General features: G+C 37.9%; 1 protein-coding gene across 2 annotated transcripts in view; it reads left to right on the plus strand.

Annotated features, from left to right (window-relative positions):
- LRP12 (LDL receptor related protein 12) overlaps window positions 1-18,080 on the plus strand; it is an 85,459-nt gene that overhangs the window by 50,508 nt on the left and 16,871 nt on the right. For both annotated transcript variants that reach the window (XM_079901895.1, XM_079901896.1), the window contains one exon: window positions 14,196-14,331. In XM_079901895.1, coding sequence (XP_079758021.1) covers window positions 14,196-14,331 — 136 coding nt within the window. The remainder of the gene's footprint in view (window positions 1-14,195; window positions 14,332-18,080) is intronic.

The raw sequence follows: 18,080 nt of genomic DNA on the forward strand, positions 1-18,080 counted from the left end.
TCTGCAAACAGTGACAATTTTACTTCTTCTTTTCCGATTTGGATTCCTTTTGTTTCTTTTTCTTCTCTGCTATGGCTAAAACTTCCAAAACTATGTTGAGTAATAGTGGTGAGAGTGGGCAACCTTGTCTTTTTCCTGGTCTTAGTGGAATTGCTTTCAGTTTTTCACCATTGAGAATGATGCTGGCTGTGGGTTTCTCATATATGGCCTTTATTATGTTGAGGTAAGTTCCCTCTGTGCCTACTTTCTGGAGGGTTTTTATCATAAATGGGTGTTGAATATTGTCGAAAGCTTTTTCTGCATCTTTTGAGATGATCATATGGTTTTTCTCCTTCAATTTGTTAATATGGTTTATCACATTAATTTATCACATTGATCACATTGCATATATTGAAGAATCCTTGCATTCCTGGGATAAACCCCACTTAATCATGGTATATGATCCTTTTAATATGCTGTTGAATTCTGTTTGCTAGTATTTTGTTGAGGATTTTTGCATCTATGTTCATCAGTGATATTGGCCTGTAGTTTTCTTTTTTTGTGGCATCTTTGTCTGGTTTTGGTATCAGGGTGATGGTGGCCTCATAGAATGAGTTTGGGAGTGTTCCCCCCTCTGCTATATTTTGGAAGAGTTTGAGAAGGAAAGGCGTTAGCTCTTCTCTAAATGTTTGATAGAATTGGCCTGTGAGGCCATCTGTTCCTGGGCTTTTGTTTGTTGGAAGAGTTTTAATCACAGTTTCAGTTTCAGTGCTTGTGATTGGTCTGTTTATATTTTCTGTTTCTTCCTGGTTCAGTCTCGGAAGGTGGTGCTTTTCTAAGAATTTGTCCATTTCTTCCAGGTTGTCCACCATTTTATTGGCATAGAGTTGCTTGTAGTAATCTCTTATGACCCTTTGTATTTCTGCATTGTAAGTTGTTACTTCTCCTTTTTCATTTCTAATTCTATTGATTGGAGTCTTCCTTTTTTTCTTGATGAGTCTGGCTAATGGTTTATCAATTTTGTTTATTTTCTCAAAGAACCAGCTTTTAGTTTTATTGATCTTTGCTCTCATTTCCTTCATTTCTTTTTATTTCTGATCAGATCTTTATGATTTCTTTCCTTCTGCTAACTTTGGGGTTTTTTAAATTCTTTCTCTAATTGCTTTTAGTGTAAGATTAGGTTGTTTATTTGAGATATGTCTTGTTTCTTGAGGTACGATTGTATTGCTATAAACTTCCCTCTTAGAACTGCTTTTGCTGCAATCCCATAGTTTTTTGGGTCGTCATGTTTTCATTGTCATTTGTTTCTAGTATTTTTTTATTTCCTCTTTGATATCTTCAGTGACCTCTTGGTTATTTAGTAGTGTATTGTTTAGCCTCCATGTGTTTGTATTTTTTACAGATCTTTTCCTGTAATTGATATCTAGTCTCATAGCGTTGTGGTCAGAAAAGATACTTGATACAATTTCAGTTTTCTTAAATTTACCAAGGCTTGATTTGTGACCCAAGATATGATCTATCCTGGAGAATGTTCCATGAGCGCTTGAGAAGAAAGTGTTATCTGCTGTTTTTGGATGGAATGTCCTATAAATATCAATTAAGTCCATCTTGTTTAGTGTATCATTTAAAGCTTGTGTTTCCTTATTTATTTTCATTTTGGATGATCTGTCCATCATCCATCCATGAAAGTGGGTGTTAAAGTCCCCTACTGTGATTGTGTTGCTGTCGATTTCCCCTTTTATGTCTGTTAGCATTTGCCTTATGTATTGAGGTGCTCCTATGTTGGGTGCATAAATATTTACAATTGTTATATCTTCTTCTTGGATTGATCCCTTGATCATTACGTAGTGTCCTTCTTTGTCTCTTGTAATAGTCTTTATTTTAAAGTCTGCTTTGTCTGATATGAGAATTGAGAATTGCTATTCCTGCTTTCTTTTGATTTCCATTTGCATGGAATATCTTTTTCCATCCCCTCACTTTCAGTCCATATGTGTCCCTAGGTCTGAAGTGGGTCTCTTGTAGACAGCATATGTACAGGTCTTGTTTTTTATCCATTCAGCCAGTCTGTGTCTTTTGGTGGGAGCATTTAGTCCATTTACATTAAAGGTAGTTATTGATATGTATGTACCTATTACCATTTTCTTAATTGTTCTGGGTTTGTTATTGTAAGTCTTTCCCTTCTCTAGTGTTTCCTGCCTTGAGAAGTTCCTTTAGCATTTGTTGCAGAGCTGGTTTGTTGGTGCTGAATTATCTTAGCTTTTGCATATCTGTAAAGGTTTTAATTTCTCCATCAAATCTGAATGAGATCCTTGCTGGGTAGAGTAATCTTGGTTGTAGGTTTTTCCCTTTCATCACTTTAAAATATGTCCTGCCACTCCCTTCTGGCTTGCAGAGTTTCTGCTGAAAGATCAGCTGTTAACCTTATCTGGATTCACTTGTATGTTAATTGTTGCTTTCCCTTGCTGCTTTTAATATTTTTTCTGTGTATTTAATTTTTGACAGTTTGATTAATATGTGTCTTGGCGTTTCTCCTTGGATTTATCCTGTATGGGACTCTCTGTGCTTCCTGGAGTTGATTATTTCCTTTCCCATATTAGGGAAGTTTTCAACTATAATCTCTTCAAATATTTTCTCAGTCCCTTTTTTTTTCTTTTCTCCTGGGACCCCTATAATTCGAATGTTGGTGTGTTTAATGTTGTCCCAGAGGTCTCTGAGATTGTCCTCAATTCTTTTCATTCTTTTTTCTTTATTCTGCTCTGTGGTAGTTATTTCCACTATTTTATCTTCCAGGTCACTTATCTGTTCTTCTGCCTCATTTTTTCTGCTATTGATTCCTTCTAGAGAATTTTAAATTTCATTAATTGTGTTGTTCATCATTGTTTGTTTCATCTTTAGTTCTTCTAGGTCCTTGTGAAACGTTTCTTGTATTTTCTCCATTCTATTTCAAAGATTTTGGATCATCTTTACTATCATTGCTGTGAATTCTTTTTCAGGTAGACTGCCTATTTCATCTTCATTTGTTTGGTCTGGTTGGTTTTTACCTTGCTCCTTCATCTGCTGTGTATTTCTCTGACTTCTCATTTTGCTTAACTTACTGTGTTTGGGGTCTCCTTTTTGCAGGCTGCAGGTTCGTAGTTCCCATTGTTTTTGTTGTCTGTCCCCAGTGGCTAAGGTTGGTTCAGTGGGTTGTGTAGGCTTCCTGGTGGAGGGGACTGATGCCTGTGTTCTGGTGGATGAGGCTGGGTCTTGTCTTTCTGGTGGGCAGGTCCACATCTGGTGGTGTGTTTTGGGGTGTCTGTGACCTTATTATGATTTTAGGCAGCCTCTCTGCTAAGGGTGGGGTTGCGTTCCTGTCTTGCTAGTTGTTTGGCATAGGGTGTCCAGCACTGTAGCTTGCTGGTCGTTGAGTGGAGCTGGGTCTTAGCATTGAGATGCAGATCTCTGGGAGAGCTTTTGCCATTTGATGTGGAGCCGGGAGGTCTCTGGTGGACCAATGTCCAGCACTCGGCTCTCCCACCTCAGAGGCTCAGGTCTGACACCCAGCCAGAGCATCAAGACCCTGTCAGCCACACAACTCAGAAGAAAAGGGAGAAAAAGAAAGAAAGAAAGAATAAAATACAGTTATTAAAATAGAAAAAAATTAGTAAAAAGAAAACAGTAATTAAAAAAAGAGAAAGAAGAGAGCAGCGAAACCAAAAAGCAGATCCACCAATGATAACAAATGCTAAAAACTACACTAAAAAAAAAACAACGGACAGTCAGTACCCTAGGACAAATGGCAAAAGCATAGCTGTACAGACAAAATCACACAAAGAAGTGTACACATACACACTCACAAAAAGAGAAAAAGGAAGAAAAAGTATATAAATATAAAATTAAAAGAAGAGAGCAACCAAATCAATAAACAAATCTACCAATGCTAATAAGCTCTAAATACTAAACTAAGATAGACGTAAAACCAGAAACAAATTAGATACAGAAAGCAAACCCCAAGTCTACAGTTGCTCCCAAAGTCCACTGCCTCAATTTTGGGATGATTCGTTGTCTATTCATGTATTCCACAGATGCAGGGTACATCAAGTTGATTGTGGAGATTTTATCCACTGCTCCTGAGACTGAGAGATTTCCCTTTCTCTTCTTTGAGATTTCCCTTTCTCTTCTTTGCTCGCACAGCTCCTGGGGTTCCGCTGTGGATTTGGACCCGCCTCTGTGTGTAGGTCGCCTGAGGGCATCTGTTCCCGCCCAGACAGGACGGGGTTACAGGAGCAGCTGATTAAGGGCCTCTGGCTCACTCAGGCCGCAGGGGAGGAAGGGGTATGGAATGCGGGGCAGAGGCTGGTGTGACGTTGCAACAGCCTGAGTGCAGTCAGTTCTCCCAGGGAAGTTGTCCCTGGATCACGGGACCCTGGCAGTGGCGGGCTGCACAGGCTCTCGGGAGGGGAGGTGTGGATAGTGACCTGTGCTTGCACACAGGCTTCTTGGTGGCTGCAGCAGCAGCCTTAGCGTCTCATGCCTGTCTCTGGGGTCCACGCTGAAAGCTGTGGCTTGCACCCATCTCTGGAGCTCGTTTAGGCGGTGCTCTGAATCCCCTCTCCTCGAGCACCCCAAAACAATGGTCTCTTGCCTCTTAGCCTGGTCCAGACTTTTTCCTGGACTCCCTCCCGGCTAGCCGTGGCGCAGTAACCCCCTTCAGGCTGTGTTCACGCTACCAACTCCAGTCCTCTCCCTGGGATCCAACCGAAGCCCGAGCCTCAGCTCCCAGCCCCCGCCCACCCCGGTGGGTGAGCAGACAAGCCTCTCGGGCTGGTGAGTGCCGGTCGGCACCGATCCTCTGTGCAGGAATCTCTCCACTTTGCCCTCTGCACCCCTGTTGCTGTGCTCTCCTCCGTGGCTCCAAAGTTTATGCCCCCCCCGCCACCGCCCATGAAGGGGCTTCCTAGTGTGTGGAAACTTTTCCTACTTCACAGCTCCCTCTCAGAGGTGCAGGTCTCATCCCTATTCTTTTGTCTCTCTTTTTCCTTTTCTCTTTTGCCCTACCCAGGTACGTGGGGAGTTTCTTGCCTTTTGGGAGGTCTGAGGTCTTCTGTCAGTGTTCAGTAGGTTTCAGTAGGAGTTGTTCCACATGTAGGTGTAGTTTTGATGTGTTTGTGGGGAGGAAGGTGATCTCCACGTCTTACTCCTCCGCCATCTTGAAGGTGCCCCCTGATTCTTACCTTTTAAATGATAATTAAAAGCTTTCTCATCTTAGACTAGTAAATATTGCTGTTAGAGTGCTACTACTTATTTCCCTAAAAAGAAAAGTTCAGTTTGCTGACTTCTTGAAAAAATTAGAATGAAATTTGGAGTAATTCTCAGGGATAGTATCACGTCCAACCTCTCTCTCCTTCCGGCTCAGTCCATCCTTAGTGTGTTGACTGTTCTGACATTTCCATTATGACAGCTCAGGTATTAAAGGAGTCAAAGAAATCAAGATGCTAAGTGCGAGCAACAAACCCAGTCAAGGGCTTCCCTGGTGGTGCAGTGGTTGAGAGTCCGCCTGCCGATGCAGGGGACGCGGGTTCGTGCCCGGGTCCGGGAAGATCCCACATGCCGCGGAGCGGCTGGGTCCATGAGCCATGGCCGCTGAGCCTGCGCGTCCGGAGCCTGTGCTCTGCAACGGGAGAGGCCACAACAGTGAGAGGCCCGCATACCGCCAAAAAAAAAAAAAAAAAAAAGCCCAGTCAAGTTGCAAGAAGGGGATTTTCAAACTGAAGAAGTTTCTTCCTGGCCAGGACTTCTTTGGTTCCCTGTTGAGTTGAGGGCTGAGCTGTGTCATACGGGGCACAGCCTGCCAAAGGACCACTCTTGTACTTCCACGTCATTCATCTTGCAGATTCTGATACTCACTTGGTACTTGCCCTGTGTTGTCAGTGACCCACGGCCTTCATACTAAGTATGCTTGCTTTGTAAACTCTGACCAATCTGTCCAGTATTAAGTATCTTTAAGAACACAACCACTTTTCATTAATCACCCAGCCTTCTCTACTTTCCTCTTCTCTGTTTCTCTTTCCTTTGAAATAGCTCCCTCAGCATTCACTGCATACCCTTATTGCTTCTATTCTGCCCCATTCCCTAATCAGCTAACCTATAGTTAATGTATATATGTACGTTTTATTATTAAAAAGTTCTAGAATCCTGTTTACAAAGTCATTTTTTTAATTCCAAAGAGACTAAGAAGCAGTTTCTTCCTGCCTGCAGTCCCCATATAGATTTGTAGCAAATAGGAATCAGTCTTTAGAAGCTTTAAATCTAAGGATACCCTCTTTCTCTGTGTTATCATAGATCCTATACCTTTTCTCTCCACATTAATATAGGACCAAGACATTTTTTACCAAAACAGACCGTTTTTATCTTTGTTGAAATTCTGTTGAGGCAGCTTTCCGCCCACCCCCTGATAATTATTCCAGGTGTCATAGGGAGCTCCCTAGTGGGCAGTAGTGTGTCTTAGTGGTTAAGAGTGCAGCTCTGAAGCCTACTGCCTGTGGTCCAATCCCAGCTGTGACACTTTTCTGACCTTAGGAACATAACTTCTCTGTGCCTCCATTTTTTCCTCATTGGTTAAATAGGACTAATAATAATAAGAATTAAATGCGAAAAGACACAAGAAAAGGAAGTGCCTGATAGGCAATAACATTATCATCAGCCATGGGACCCACAGACCTGACCACACACGCCTCATTTTGAGTATACTCATGGGCCTTGAACTTGTGAACCATAAGCTTCTGACTTGCAACAAAAATCTCATCTTCAGCACTGTGCACCATACTTAGCCATAAGTTTTCAAACTGGTGCCCTTCTAAATTGGTGTCTGCTTTCCATACTAATCATCTAACTATACATTTTAATTTTCCCATGTCTCGGTGCCTTTTATTGCTTACATAGGCACAGCATTTGCCATTTATTGCTCGATTCACTTATTACCCTCAGACTCATTCGTACTCTCATCCCACATGGCTGTCCAACAGTCACCATTTGCTCACTAATTTATTATTTTGAAGATGGTATTTTATTAATTTCATTTATTTCCGTTGGAATCAAACCCTTCTTATTCGTATTTTCAGCATGTGGAATTGCTTTTGTATTTAACAGCCAAAATGGAGTTAGTATTTATAAAACACTCTATACTCTGAAAAACGAGATGGCCAAATGATAGTGACCACGGTTGACTATAAATGCTGTCCTTCGCTTGTGAACAGGGTGAGCGTGCTTTTGTTTCATACTGAAACTGTCATAAAGTAAAATTTTACAAGTAGTGGAGCTTCTGTATTTGCTTCTTAGCTGATCTCTTTGCCTCACCAGTTTCCCTTCCCACAGGTTACAGTTCAGCAAAGTAATCTTCACAGAATATTTGTATCATATCACTTCTTTTAGCAGTAGCCTATCTTGCCTTAACTGGTATCTATAGAATTGAGTCATTAAATTCTTTTAATTTGGAATGTGCTCTTTTTACTTCTTTTCAATGAAGGAAATACTATGTTAAAAGTCGAGTAAACTTGACTTACATAATGCAGGCCCAAATGTAGGACTTATTTTTTCTGTTTAATAATACCCCATGCCCTATGATGCATTGCTTTAAATTACTTTATGCATTATATCATTTAGGATCATATTGTCTTGTATGTTCTCATACCTGTTTATGTTTCTTGGATTCAGTTAGTAAGCATAAATCATTTTTACGAAACTTCAGTGTCCATGAGAGCATTAATTTTCTTCATTCTCTTCTTTTGTACCCTTTTTTTTTTTTTTTTTTTGGCGATACGCAGGCCTCTCACTGCTGTGGCCTCTCCCGTTGCGGAGCACAGGCTCCGGACACGCAGGCTCAGCGGCCATGGTTCACGGGCCCAGCCGCTCCGCAGCATGTGGGATCTTCCTGGACCGGGGCACAAACGCGTGTCCCCTGCATCGGCAGGCGGACTCTCAACCACTGCGCCACCAGGGAAGCCCCTCTTAGCCCCTCTTTTGTGCTTTTCGTATTGTATCTTATGTACTTAAGGTGGTCAGTAAACATAGCTGATTTTTACTTACATTTCAGTTTTGTGGTTTGTTAAAACCAAAGGCACAAAGATTTCAGGTCCCTTTTAGCCATAAAGTGCCAACAACCCTTGTCGGTTTTGAAAAGAAACCCAATTCTTCATGTGTGGAACAGGAAATTGTACTTTTTCTTTTAAAAGTAGCTCATTTCTAACCATAAATTTCCTTGCGTGCCTCTTTTTTTCAAGCTTTAAAAACCATGAAATCTCAAATTGAAGGGCAGTTTATTCGACGTTACTTTGAAGTTACCCTCTTCTCTCCCATGTAGCCTCTAAAGGAGAGGTCGTTGGACCAGTTTATATTTTTTAAATGGTTGCTTTAAAGATAATAGGCATGATGGACTAATGTAGTTTTAAAACCATAGTTATTTGCTTTTCTGTGGGACTATTGCACAAGTATCAGAATAAACATGAAGAAGTCTTGAGTGTTTCTCAATCAGTTTTATCCTATTTTCTAAACTATACAGTGGGATCTTTGTGTTTTAAACCCGGAAATTGTCAAAATCTTATTAAGAACTCCATCAGAGAATCTCTACCTATTTATTCTTCAGTTAATTCTCCTTTTCTTCATTGAGAACATACATGGTAAATTTAAAACTGTATATATTTAGTTTAGCTTTTTAGTGCATTTTAACCAGTAGCATTGTAATAATGCCATTTTCTTTTATTTTTCATTCCAAATGTCCTGTACACTAGATTCACTACAAATGAAACAGGCTTTGGGGGACTAATCAGGTAACCTAATCACTGCATTCTCCTGTGAAGGAGTCTCTATCCAAGTTGAAAGTTGCTACCTTTTTTGAATGAATGTTTAGAACTCTTTTAATTTGGGAGCTTCTGTTTCTGGAGTTATGGGAAATTTATCAAAAGTAGAGTTACATATCATCATCATCATCCAAAATACATGAGCATTTGTTTATATCGAAAGATACTGACTAAAGTAAATTAAATAGATTTTTTTTTGGTAGATATTTGTATTCTGAGAACAAAAAGTTGATACTGGTTATTAAGTGATATATTAAGGAAGCAAAATGAACAAAGACTAAAATATAGTCATTCCTGCCATAATGCCATGTGTGTGTTCCTGGAAAATCTCACATTCTGCAAAAGTGAACACTAAACTAACAGGGCTTATGAGAAAGGTAGTGTTGGTACAGATTGCTTCCAGCTGTGTAACTTTTTAAGTATAGCCCTACCAAGTAAAATATCGATCCAGATGGCAGCACAGATATCTTCTGACGTTTACACCTAGACCCAGTCCATACTTTGCAGCCATGTACTCTGGAGTTCATACTTCCTCCTTGAAGATATTTGCTTCTAGTGGAGACCAGTTTAATCAAAACTAAAAACATAATTCGGAGATACCCTTCATCAATTAAGGTGTTTTATTTTATTTTGATAGTGGGGAAAGGTGTTCACATCTCCGTCTATACTTGCAGCCTCCCAAGATAGCTTAATATAAAGGAAACTCAAGTAATTCTTTAAACCAGTAAAAGTAACCACTTCTTGCAGTAAAGGAAGGTGCTTCTGTAGGGGTTTTCTCCTGCCCCTGGTTACTTCAAATCATTAATATGCTGGGAATAAGATCTTTCATAACTTTGCATTATACTGAGAAGATTCCTCTATTTGCCAATTACATATAAACTAACTCTATTGAAGAAATAACCAGACAGTAGCTATTGATAAAATAACTATGTGTAAACAATAGAGAAGATACGGCTAGAATAAATGGAGGTAAGAGAAGGTCAGGTTTGGTACATCCTAAATTGGAGTATAGTCAAAATCTAGAAAGATAAGGTTCAAACTAGCAGAACCAAATAAAAATTTTCTTTAGAGCAAAAAGAAATTCATTCCATAAAGCAATGTTTTGTGAGTATGTATCCCAACCCATGTCAGATAACCAGTTAATTGTGGCATAATTTCCCATTCTTTCAAGAGTGTAATGGTGCCCAGCACATATTAAATGAACAATCACTGCCCTCTTTCCCATTTAGCCTGAACACTGCCTTAGCAATCATCTCAGTACCTCATTCCAGGCATTACTGCCAACCAATCTGATTCGGCATATCTTGTGACGTTATTTATTAACAACTTGCTGTAATCCAAGCAGTGTGCTAATTCCTTTACCAAAATAATTGTATTTAATTCTTGCAGCACTCTATGTGGTAGGCAGTTTTTTGAGGAAGTGGATGCTTAAGTATTATCAAACTGATTGCGGGGCTTCCCTGGTGGCGCAGTGGTTGAGAGTGCCCCTGCCGATGCAGGGGACACGGGTTCGTGCCCCGGTCCAGGAAGATCCCACATGCCGCGGAGCAGCTAGGCCCGTGAGCCGTGGCCGCTGAGCCTGCGCGTCTGGAGCCTGTGCTCTGCAACGGGAGAGGCCACAACAGTGAGAGACCCATGTACCGCAAAAAAACAAAAAAAACTGATTGCAATAATAAGTCACCTCAGATCCTTTATGGAAAAGGGTATAATATGAAATGAATAATAGTATAAATATAACAAAATAAGAAAACAGTGAAATTACAGTTGATGGTAGATACTTAAGCTGAAGTGTTATTATAAGTTGGGAATGGGAAATCATTATGAGATACTGAAATAATGGAAAAGTAGAGGACTCAGAAAGCCAGTTGGAAGATTGGGGCAGATATATCGGAGAAAAAGCAAGCCTTGATTTAAGAGGTGGTGAAGGCAGCCTCAGGTTCTGACTTTGAGATTTCTAGTTTTAGCTGCTGTGAGCTTTATTTCCTGTGCTTAAAAAATCCTTGAGATTGCTTGTGGTATTCTTAAAGTAAGTTTCCTTTTTACTTGAATTAGGTGAAATGACTATTCCTTTTGCCAAATATGATGGCTAAGATAATAACGGTTCAGAATATAGAATAAAGAGAAGGATTTGAGAAACACGCAGTTCTGATCATGTTGAATTTGAGGTTGGAATGTCCAGTGGGCCCTTGATTGTGCAAAATCTCTGGGTTAAAGATTTTTCAATTCATGAACTATAGATCATAGTGGAAATGTAGGAGTGAATGAGATCTTCCATAGAGAGTGAGAAGAGTAGAAGGCTTGGGCATGAACCATGTACACCAGTACATCAGGAGCTCTCTGAAGAAGAAGGATCTAGTGCTAGAGAACTAACACTGAGTAGTCTGAGTTAGAAGAACCAGAAGAGTGATGTCAGCAAAGTCAAGGTAGTACAGTATCAAGAGGAAAAAATTCACTGCCAGGTGCTCTGGAGAGATCAGGTACCATTGGGAGTGAGGGTACATTTGATTTGGTGGTGAGCTCAGTGATGGCCTTTGCTTGCTAACACAGTTCTTAAGGGGTAAAGGTAAGAATTGGAAGTGTGATCTCAGTGGATCAAAGAGAAAATGCAAAGTGATGAAATGCGAAAAAAATGTATCAGTGCTTCCTGGTAAGTATCAGAAATCTAGTGGAAATATATTATGATGATGAGGGGGGCCATAATTTAGGGCTGAAATAGACCTTAGAGATATCCAAACAGCAACTCCTTATTTTAACACATGAGGAAACCAAGTCTTAAAAAGGTTTAGTCGTTTATTCTGTGGCAAAGCTAATAGTGGCAGATAGAACAGATGGCATCTAGGTCTCCTGATTCCAAATCTGCCAGTATATGTAGGCAAACTCTAAGCTCAAAAGGGAGGGAAATTTTTTTATGATTTTTAATTTTGATCACACTGAGCATTTGGATTTATTCTTTCTCATATATAAAAGGGAATAAGTTATGGTTCTGCTAGAGTATCTTAATCTACATGCCCAATGTATTAATATTGTACGTATAAAAATGTTGATAAAAAGCCACTGGCTGGATCTAAAACAAAATGCCAAACTCAGTCATGTTGCAAAATTTAAGCAAAATATGTATTCATAACCCATTAAGAGAAAACAATTTTGTTTTTGATTGGTGAGAATCATTAATATTTTTAAATAATGTTATAAAAGTACTAAGTGAATTAGAAATGTAAAATACTGAATCTTAAAATAACCACTCTTTTTTACGAGTGGTATGTCTTGTCCTTTGGCAATTGTGTGAAAATATTCACAACAGTATTTGTGAGCACCCATACCAGATCATAATTTCTTTAGTCTTTGGTATAAGAGCACCACCTATGGGTTTCTCAGATGTTTGGGGAAAAAAAATTTAAGCAAAACATAATAAAATTATTTCTAGCTTTTCCCTATAATTAGTCTCTCCATCTCCATTTATTTAAAGGTTAAGAGTTGTTTGCTTTGTCATAGATTATTCCCACCCAGTTTTTGGATGTGTCTCACTGCTGTTAGATCAGCTAATAAGTATTTCAGTACTTATATGCCATTTACAGTGTTATACTTGTAAGTTAAACAGTTTAACTCAAAATTGTATTATTCTCTTTAATGTAAATGAATCTTTTAATGAAAATGAACAGTGTTTTACATCCTGGGGGAGAGACGACAATAGTTTTTGCCAGTTTATTTGTATGTTTGTATCTTCATGAACTTAAGAATGTGTTCAGTATGCTGCTACAAAATGCTTTGGCAAGAGGAGGTAAAGGAAGAAAAAAGGTCTTATAAATGATTTAGGCATCTTTTCATTAATTATTGTGATAATAACTCATTAGAACAAGGTTGGAAGCAAAACTCTGGCACTTCAGTGTTAATAAGCCCAAAATAGAATCACATTTGGATAAATTTAGTCTTTTTCTAAAGTATCAAATTACACTTTTTTGTAAGGGAAATTTTACTCTTAATGAAATTTAACAAAAAAAAATTGGAAGCTTTGTGTGTGGGCAATAAGATGTATGCTTAGGCTCTTGATATATTATATCCTTGTGTTTTGTGCCATGAATCTCTGTGTCTGAAAAGTGATTAAAATCAAGATCCCTTTGGCGGTATACCCTAATTCCAGACTAGACACATTTTAGGCATGAGCCTGCAGAGGTTTAAAACCTCGACTGCATGTTTTTTTCAGGGAGTGGGTTATTCTATAGAAATAAGTGTTGACTCTTTGAGCAATATAGCTTGCTTTTATTTTGATCATTACGGATACAAACTTTGTAAAATTACTTCCTAGCATAATTACCCTAAGTTGAGCAGACTGTAACCTCTGTTACACACACACACACACACACACACACACACACACACACACACACAGTGGTCGTTTAGGCAGCTGCTCTCCCCACTTCTAATTTGCTCCTTCTAATCTGCTCTTACTTTAAAAATAAGCTAATCCAGTTTGTCAAAATTGTATCAGATAAGAGGTTCCAAGATTTTACATTTTCCTGAAGGTTTAAACATTCATTGCATTTTCTTGTAACCAGTGACTCTTTTACAAATTAAGGGAGAATAAATTGTCAGATTATCAGCTGAATTCTGGATTGGTAAAATGTGAACTGTGAGAGTTCAAAATAATGAAAGGAGAAGAATACAGGGAAAGTGTTGGTAGTAGTTTAAATTTATTCTCTATTCTAGGATATTTAGATATCTAACCACATCATGCTACTTTAATCACTGACTATTTCAAGCCTTTATTTTTAAAATAATTTAGGAATCATTTATGACCCTGTAATAAAGTTTCGAAGTATTCATGGAATGAATTAAAGAACTGCTTTGAAGTAATTTTGAAGTAATGTTTTGCTGCCTTCATCCAATCATCCACTAACTTCTTAACAACCCAGCATCTTACTGTTATGTTTATATGTGCTTTCCTTTAATTATTTTGTTCAGAATACTATTTATCTGATTTTTTTTAATTTAAAGTGCCCAAAAAGTAGTTCAGTAAAGTTGAACTTTAGCTGGTTTTTAATAAAATAAATTTAAAAGTGAATTTTGAAAAAAGATAGATGGATCAACTGATCTCCATGGCTAACGCTAGCAATTTAACAATTTTAATGTTATTCAGAGATCCAATTTGAAAACTTCCACACCTCCCTAAAACGTTGTATTTAATTAGAATAAGATACTTTGACTAAAAGGGAAGAAAATAAAATAATTTCATTAGAATAATAAAAGCTTTTTAAGGTCGGCAATACTATATTTTATTGTGTATGATTTGATGTCTGAAGTTTTCTTTTAAAATAAATACTGATTTACTTAATGCTTTGTTTTAAAGTATAATAATTAGCTAAGATTGCTTTGACTATCTTCCAGCTTGTGGAGAAACTCCAGAACAAATTCAAGTACCAAGTGGTATAATCACGAGCCCAGGCTGGCCTTCTGAATATCCTGCCAAAATCAACTGTAGCTGGTTCATAAGGGCAAACCCAGGGGAAATTATTACTATAAGGTAATTCAGATACCTTCCTGTATTATTGTATGATATTTTATTACAAAGTATAAATTCAGTTTCCAAGTATCATTGCTCAACATGCAGTAGATGATTTTTCAGAAAATATAGTAAATTATATTTATCAGTACCATCTTGAGGGTAGGAATAGCAACCCGTTCTTCCTCTTTTATTAGGGCATGTGTTTTGAATATTTTCTAATGGCGGTAATGAATTTGCACTGAGCCATCCGTATTCTTCTAGGCAATTTTTTAACAAAAGGTACACATTTGCAAAACAGCTTATTAGGATCAACAGTGTAATCTTTGGCCATGAGACAAATAAACAGGACTCAGTAATCCACTTGGAGATCTAACCTATAATCTTGGTCTTGTTAGTAGAGTCCTCTACCATAAGGAGTTAAAACATGATTGTAGGCTACGTCTGTGTATAAAACTTGAAATAAGCTGATGATGGATAAATACCGTGTCTAGAAAAATCTCTTTCTTTCATAGCACTAGACAATAGAACATTTATTAAGAATACAAAATGAAAGATACTCCTAGGGGAAATAACCATAAGTTTAAGATCCTAAGAATAAGTATGATATAAATCAGGAAAATTAAGATTATTTTACAGACATTTAAAATTGCAGAGAAAAACTGTGGGAGTAAGATGTTAAGGAGGAAACATTCAGTGGAACTAGATATTGCTTGCTTAAGGAAATTATATCAAAGCTATTAGGAAAAAAAAAAAATTTGCCTGAAGGGGAGAAAAAAAAATAGTGTACCTAAACAAAGAACCATGACACAGTTAAGAATGCCATTCCTGTCACAGACAGTGCAAAGGCATCTTTGACATTCTTTCATTAATTACATTTTTATAGGTAAGGATCATGGAATTTTAGATTTGGAAGAGACCTTGCAGATCATAGACATATCCCTTAGTTTCACAATTTTTTACAAATGAGATTGTAAATTTAGCCTATTTTTGAATCTTTCCATGATCCTTTTTTATATTCATTAACTAATGAGAAAACCAGTCTCTTGAGGAACACAACTGTAGTCTATCCCCTTTTTTCTGTGGCAGCCGTAAAACAGGGACATATGGTATGTTTTTCTTTGGTTCCTCTCTGCCCCAGGCCACATCTTTTGGAACACTGGAGCTGAGCTTCTGTGGAAGCTGTAACACTCCTCTGTGGGAAGTATGATCCCTTGCTTGATGGATGGGTAGGATGTACCATTAAGGTTATCCTTCTGCAGCAGTACCAGTGTTGGAATCTGAACAATATGCCTATTTTCTGTTACTTATAACATGACTAAGCACAAATGTGTTTACAAAGTAATATTTTACCATAAGGATTCCAAATATTTTTTAAACATAAAACTAGACTTTTTGGAGATTTTTTTTCTTTTAACCTAAAAATCCAACCCCAAATTAAATTTGCAGCCTACCAGCTCAGTTATGTAAAACTTGGAAATTCTTGCCAGCACAAAGGAGGTGACATGGAATCCTGCCATCTGGTTCTGATCATGTGTTGGATCCTTGAGATTTCACAAAGCTACGCTAAAAACCAAGCAAAATAGTGAAATGCAGAACAATATTGGAGGTGAGCTCCACATCTAAGGGAAGAGTTCCTAAATTCTGGATGGAGTTAACAAATTTGGATTTACACAGCTAGCCTCATAAAATCAGAAAGTAATTTTAGTAATCGTCCTAGTTCTTATTGAAACCATTAACATGGTAATACCAAATTTTAAAAAGATGACACACCCACATAATACACAAAGAAAGTCAGGTTTCACTTGTGAACATTGGTGTAATATCTTAAATATATTGTTCAAAAGAAATTTATACCATAATCAAATTCAGCTCATTTAGACACACAATTCAGTCAATATTAGGAAATATTAATTTACCATATTAACAAGTCACAGAAAAGGTATATGATTACCTAGACTAGACAGATGTTTTAAAACTTTTTGGTAAAAACAAAATCAAGATTCATTCCTGAGTTTAAAATAATGAAAATCTAGATAAAAGAGAGAAACTAAAATTACCGACTATGAACAAACAATATTTAGACCTCTCCGTATAAAACTGGTTAAAGATGGTGATATATAAACATTTTTATCCCTTCCCTTTAAATCTTCCCAAATCCACAAAGGCCACCTTATCCACAGGAGGTAGAGGATTGGATTCTGGTTCCCTGCTTGAAGCCAAGGAGTAGGGTCAGGATATTTTGCTCAAGAAAGGAGGCTGAAAAAAACTTCTACTAACCACTGCTTGAACTTTCATGGGGCTGAGAGCTTAGAAAGGTAGGAGACATACCATAATAAGTAGGAATTTAACTAAGTCCCCACCGACTCTGTAACCGGGTCTACACTACTACTCTGAACCACCATCTTAGGACTGGTTTTGGGATGGAGACCTAAGTGGAGGTAGCTACAAAACATGCCGTGGGGGAACGTAGGAGAAGATAAAATTGTAAAAACAAAACAAAAACAGCACCAAAAATCTTTCACAAAAGTGTGCAACCCAAATTTCTAGAATGTTTGAAAAACTTTAATACTAACCAAAACAGCCAACAAAATCAAGTTGGAACAGATTTACTACAGGTGTTGTACAGTTTAATATATTGGGGTTTTTTTCTTAACCTTTTTTATGCCATGAACACTTTGGTAGTTTGGTGAAACCTATAGATCCTTTCTCAGAATGTTTTCAAATTTATAAAACAAAACACATAGCATTACAAAGGGAACCAATTATTCCTGAAGTATAGCTATCAGGTATTTTTACAAATTTATAATATGATAGTACATATATGCTTATTTATTAACGTATTAGTGAGCAAGCCATGCTTTTAACAATTATAATTTCAAAGTGGTTTTGAGTGTAAATAGTTATTCTAGATCTCTATTAAAACTGAAATATAAGATGAAATTATCTGTGATTTCTATTGGTGACAGTGTGAGAGGTACTATAAAAACTATTCATGGGACTTCCCTGGTGGTGCAGTGGTAAGAACCCACCTGCCAATGCAGGGGACACGGGTTCGATCCCTGGTCCAGGAAGATCCCACATGCTGTGGAGCAACTAAGCCCGTGCGCCACAACTACTGAGCCTGCGCTCTAGAGCCTGAGAGCCACAACTGCTGAGCCCATGTGCCACAACTACTGAAGCCCGCATGCCTAGAGCCCATTTTCTGCAACAAGAAGCCACCGCAATAAGAAGCCCGCGCACCACAATGAAGGGTAGCCCCCCCTCACCGCAAGTAGAGAAAGCCCACATGCAGCAACAAAGACCCAACGCAGCCAAAAATAAATAAATAAATTTATTTAAAAAAAAAAAAACTATTCATGGTTTGTTGTTCATATTCATAAGTGAAGGAAATGTTAAATTTCAGTTACAGATGGGTGAAAATAAAGTTGTAAATTTTTCTACTGAATTTGAGAATTTGAGAGAATAGAAACACTGAATACTCTTACTTGGACTTTATTAAACCAAAGCAGAGGGAAAGAAACTTTTTTAAAAAACCTTCAAAAACCTATTAATACAGAAGAATACAGGAAAGGAGAACCCCACTCCCCACCCCAAAGAGAAAAGCTATTCAATCAAAAAAACTCACTTAACCTTTAAAAGATAGACTATCCAATCAGGTTTATTGGTTGGTTGATTGATATGATTCCTCTCCGATGGGCTTAATAAGAACATACCTAAAACAGCACCAACAGAAAGTCTAAAACATGAAGATAGGAGGGCTTCCCTGG

Source organism: Stenella coeruleoalba (genome assembly GCF_951394435.1).
Source record: "Stenella coeruleoalba genome assembly, chromosome: 17".
Lineage (NCBI taxonomy): Eukaryota > Metazoa > Chordata > Mammalia > Artiodactyla > Delphinidae > Stenella > Stenella coeruleoalba.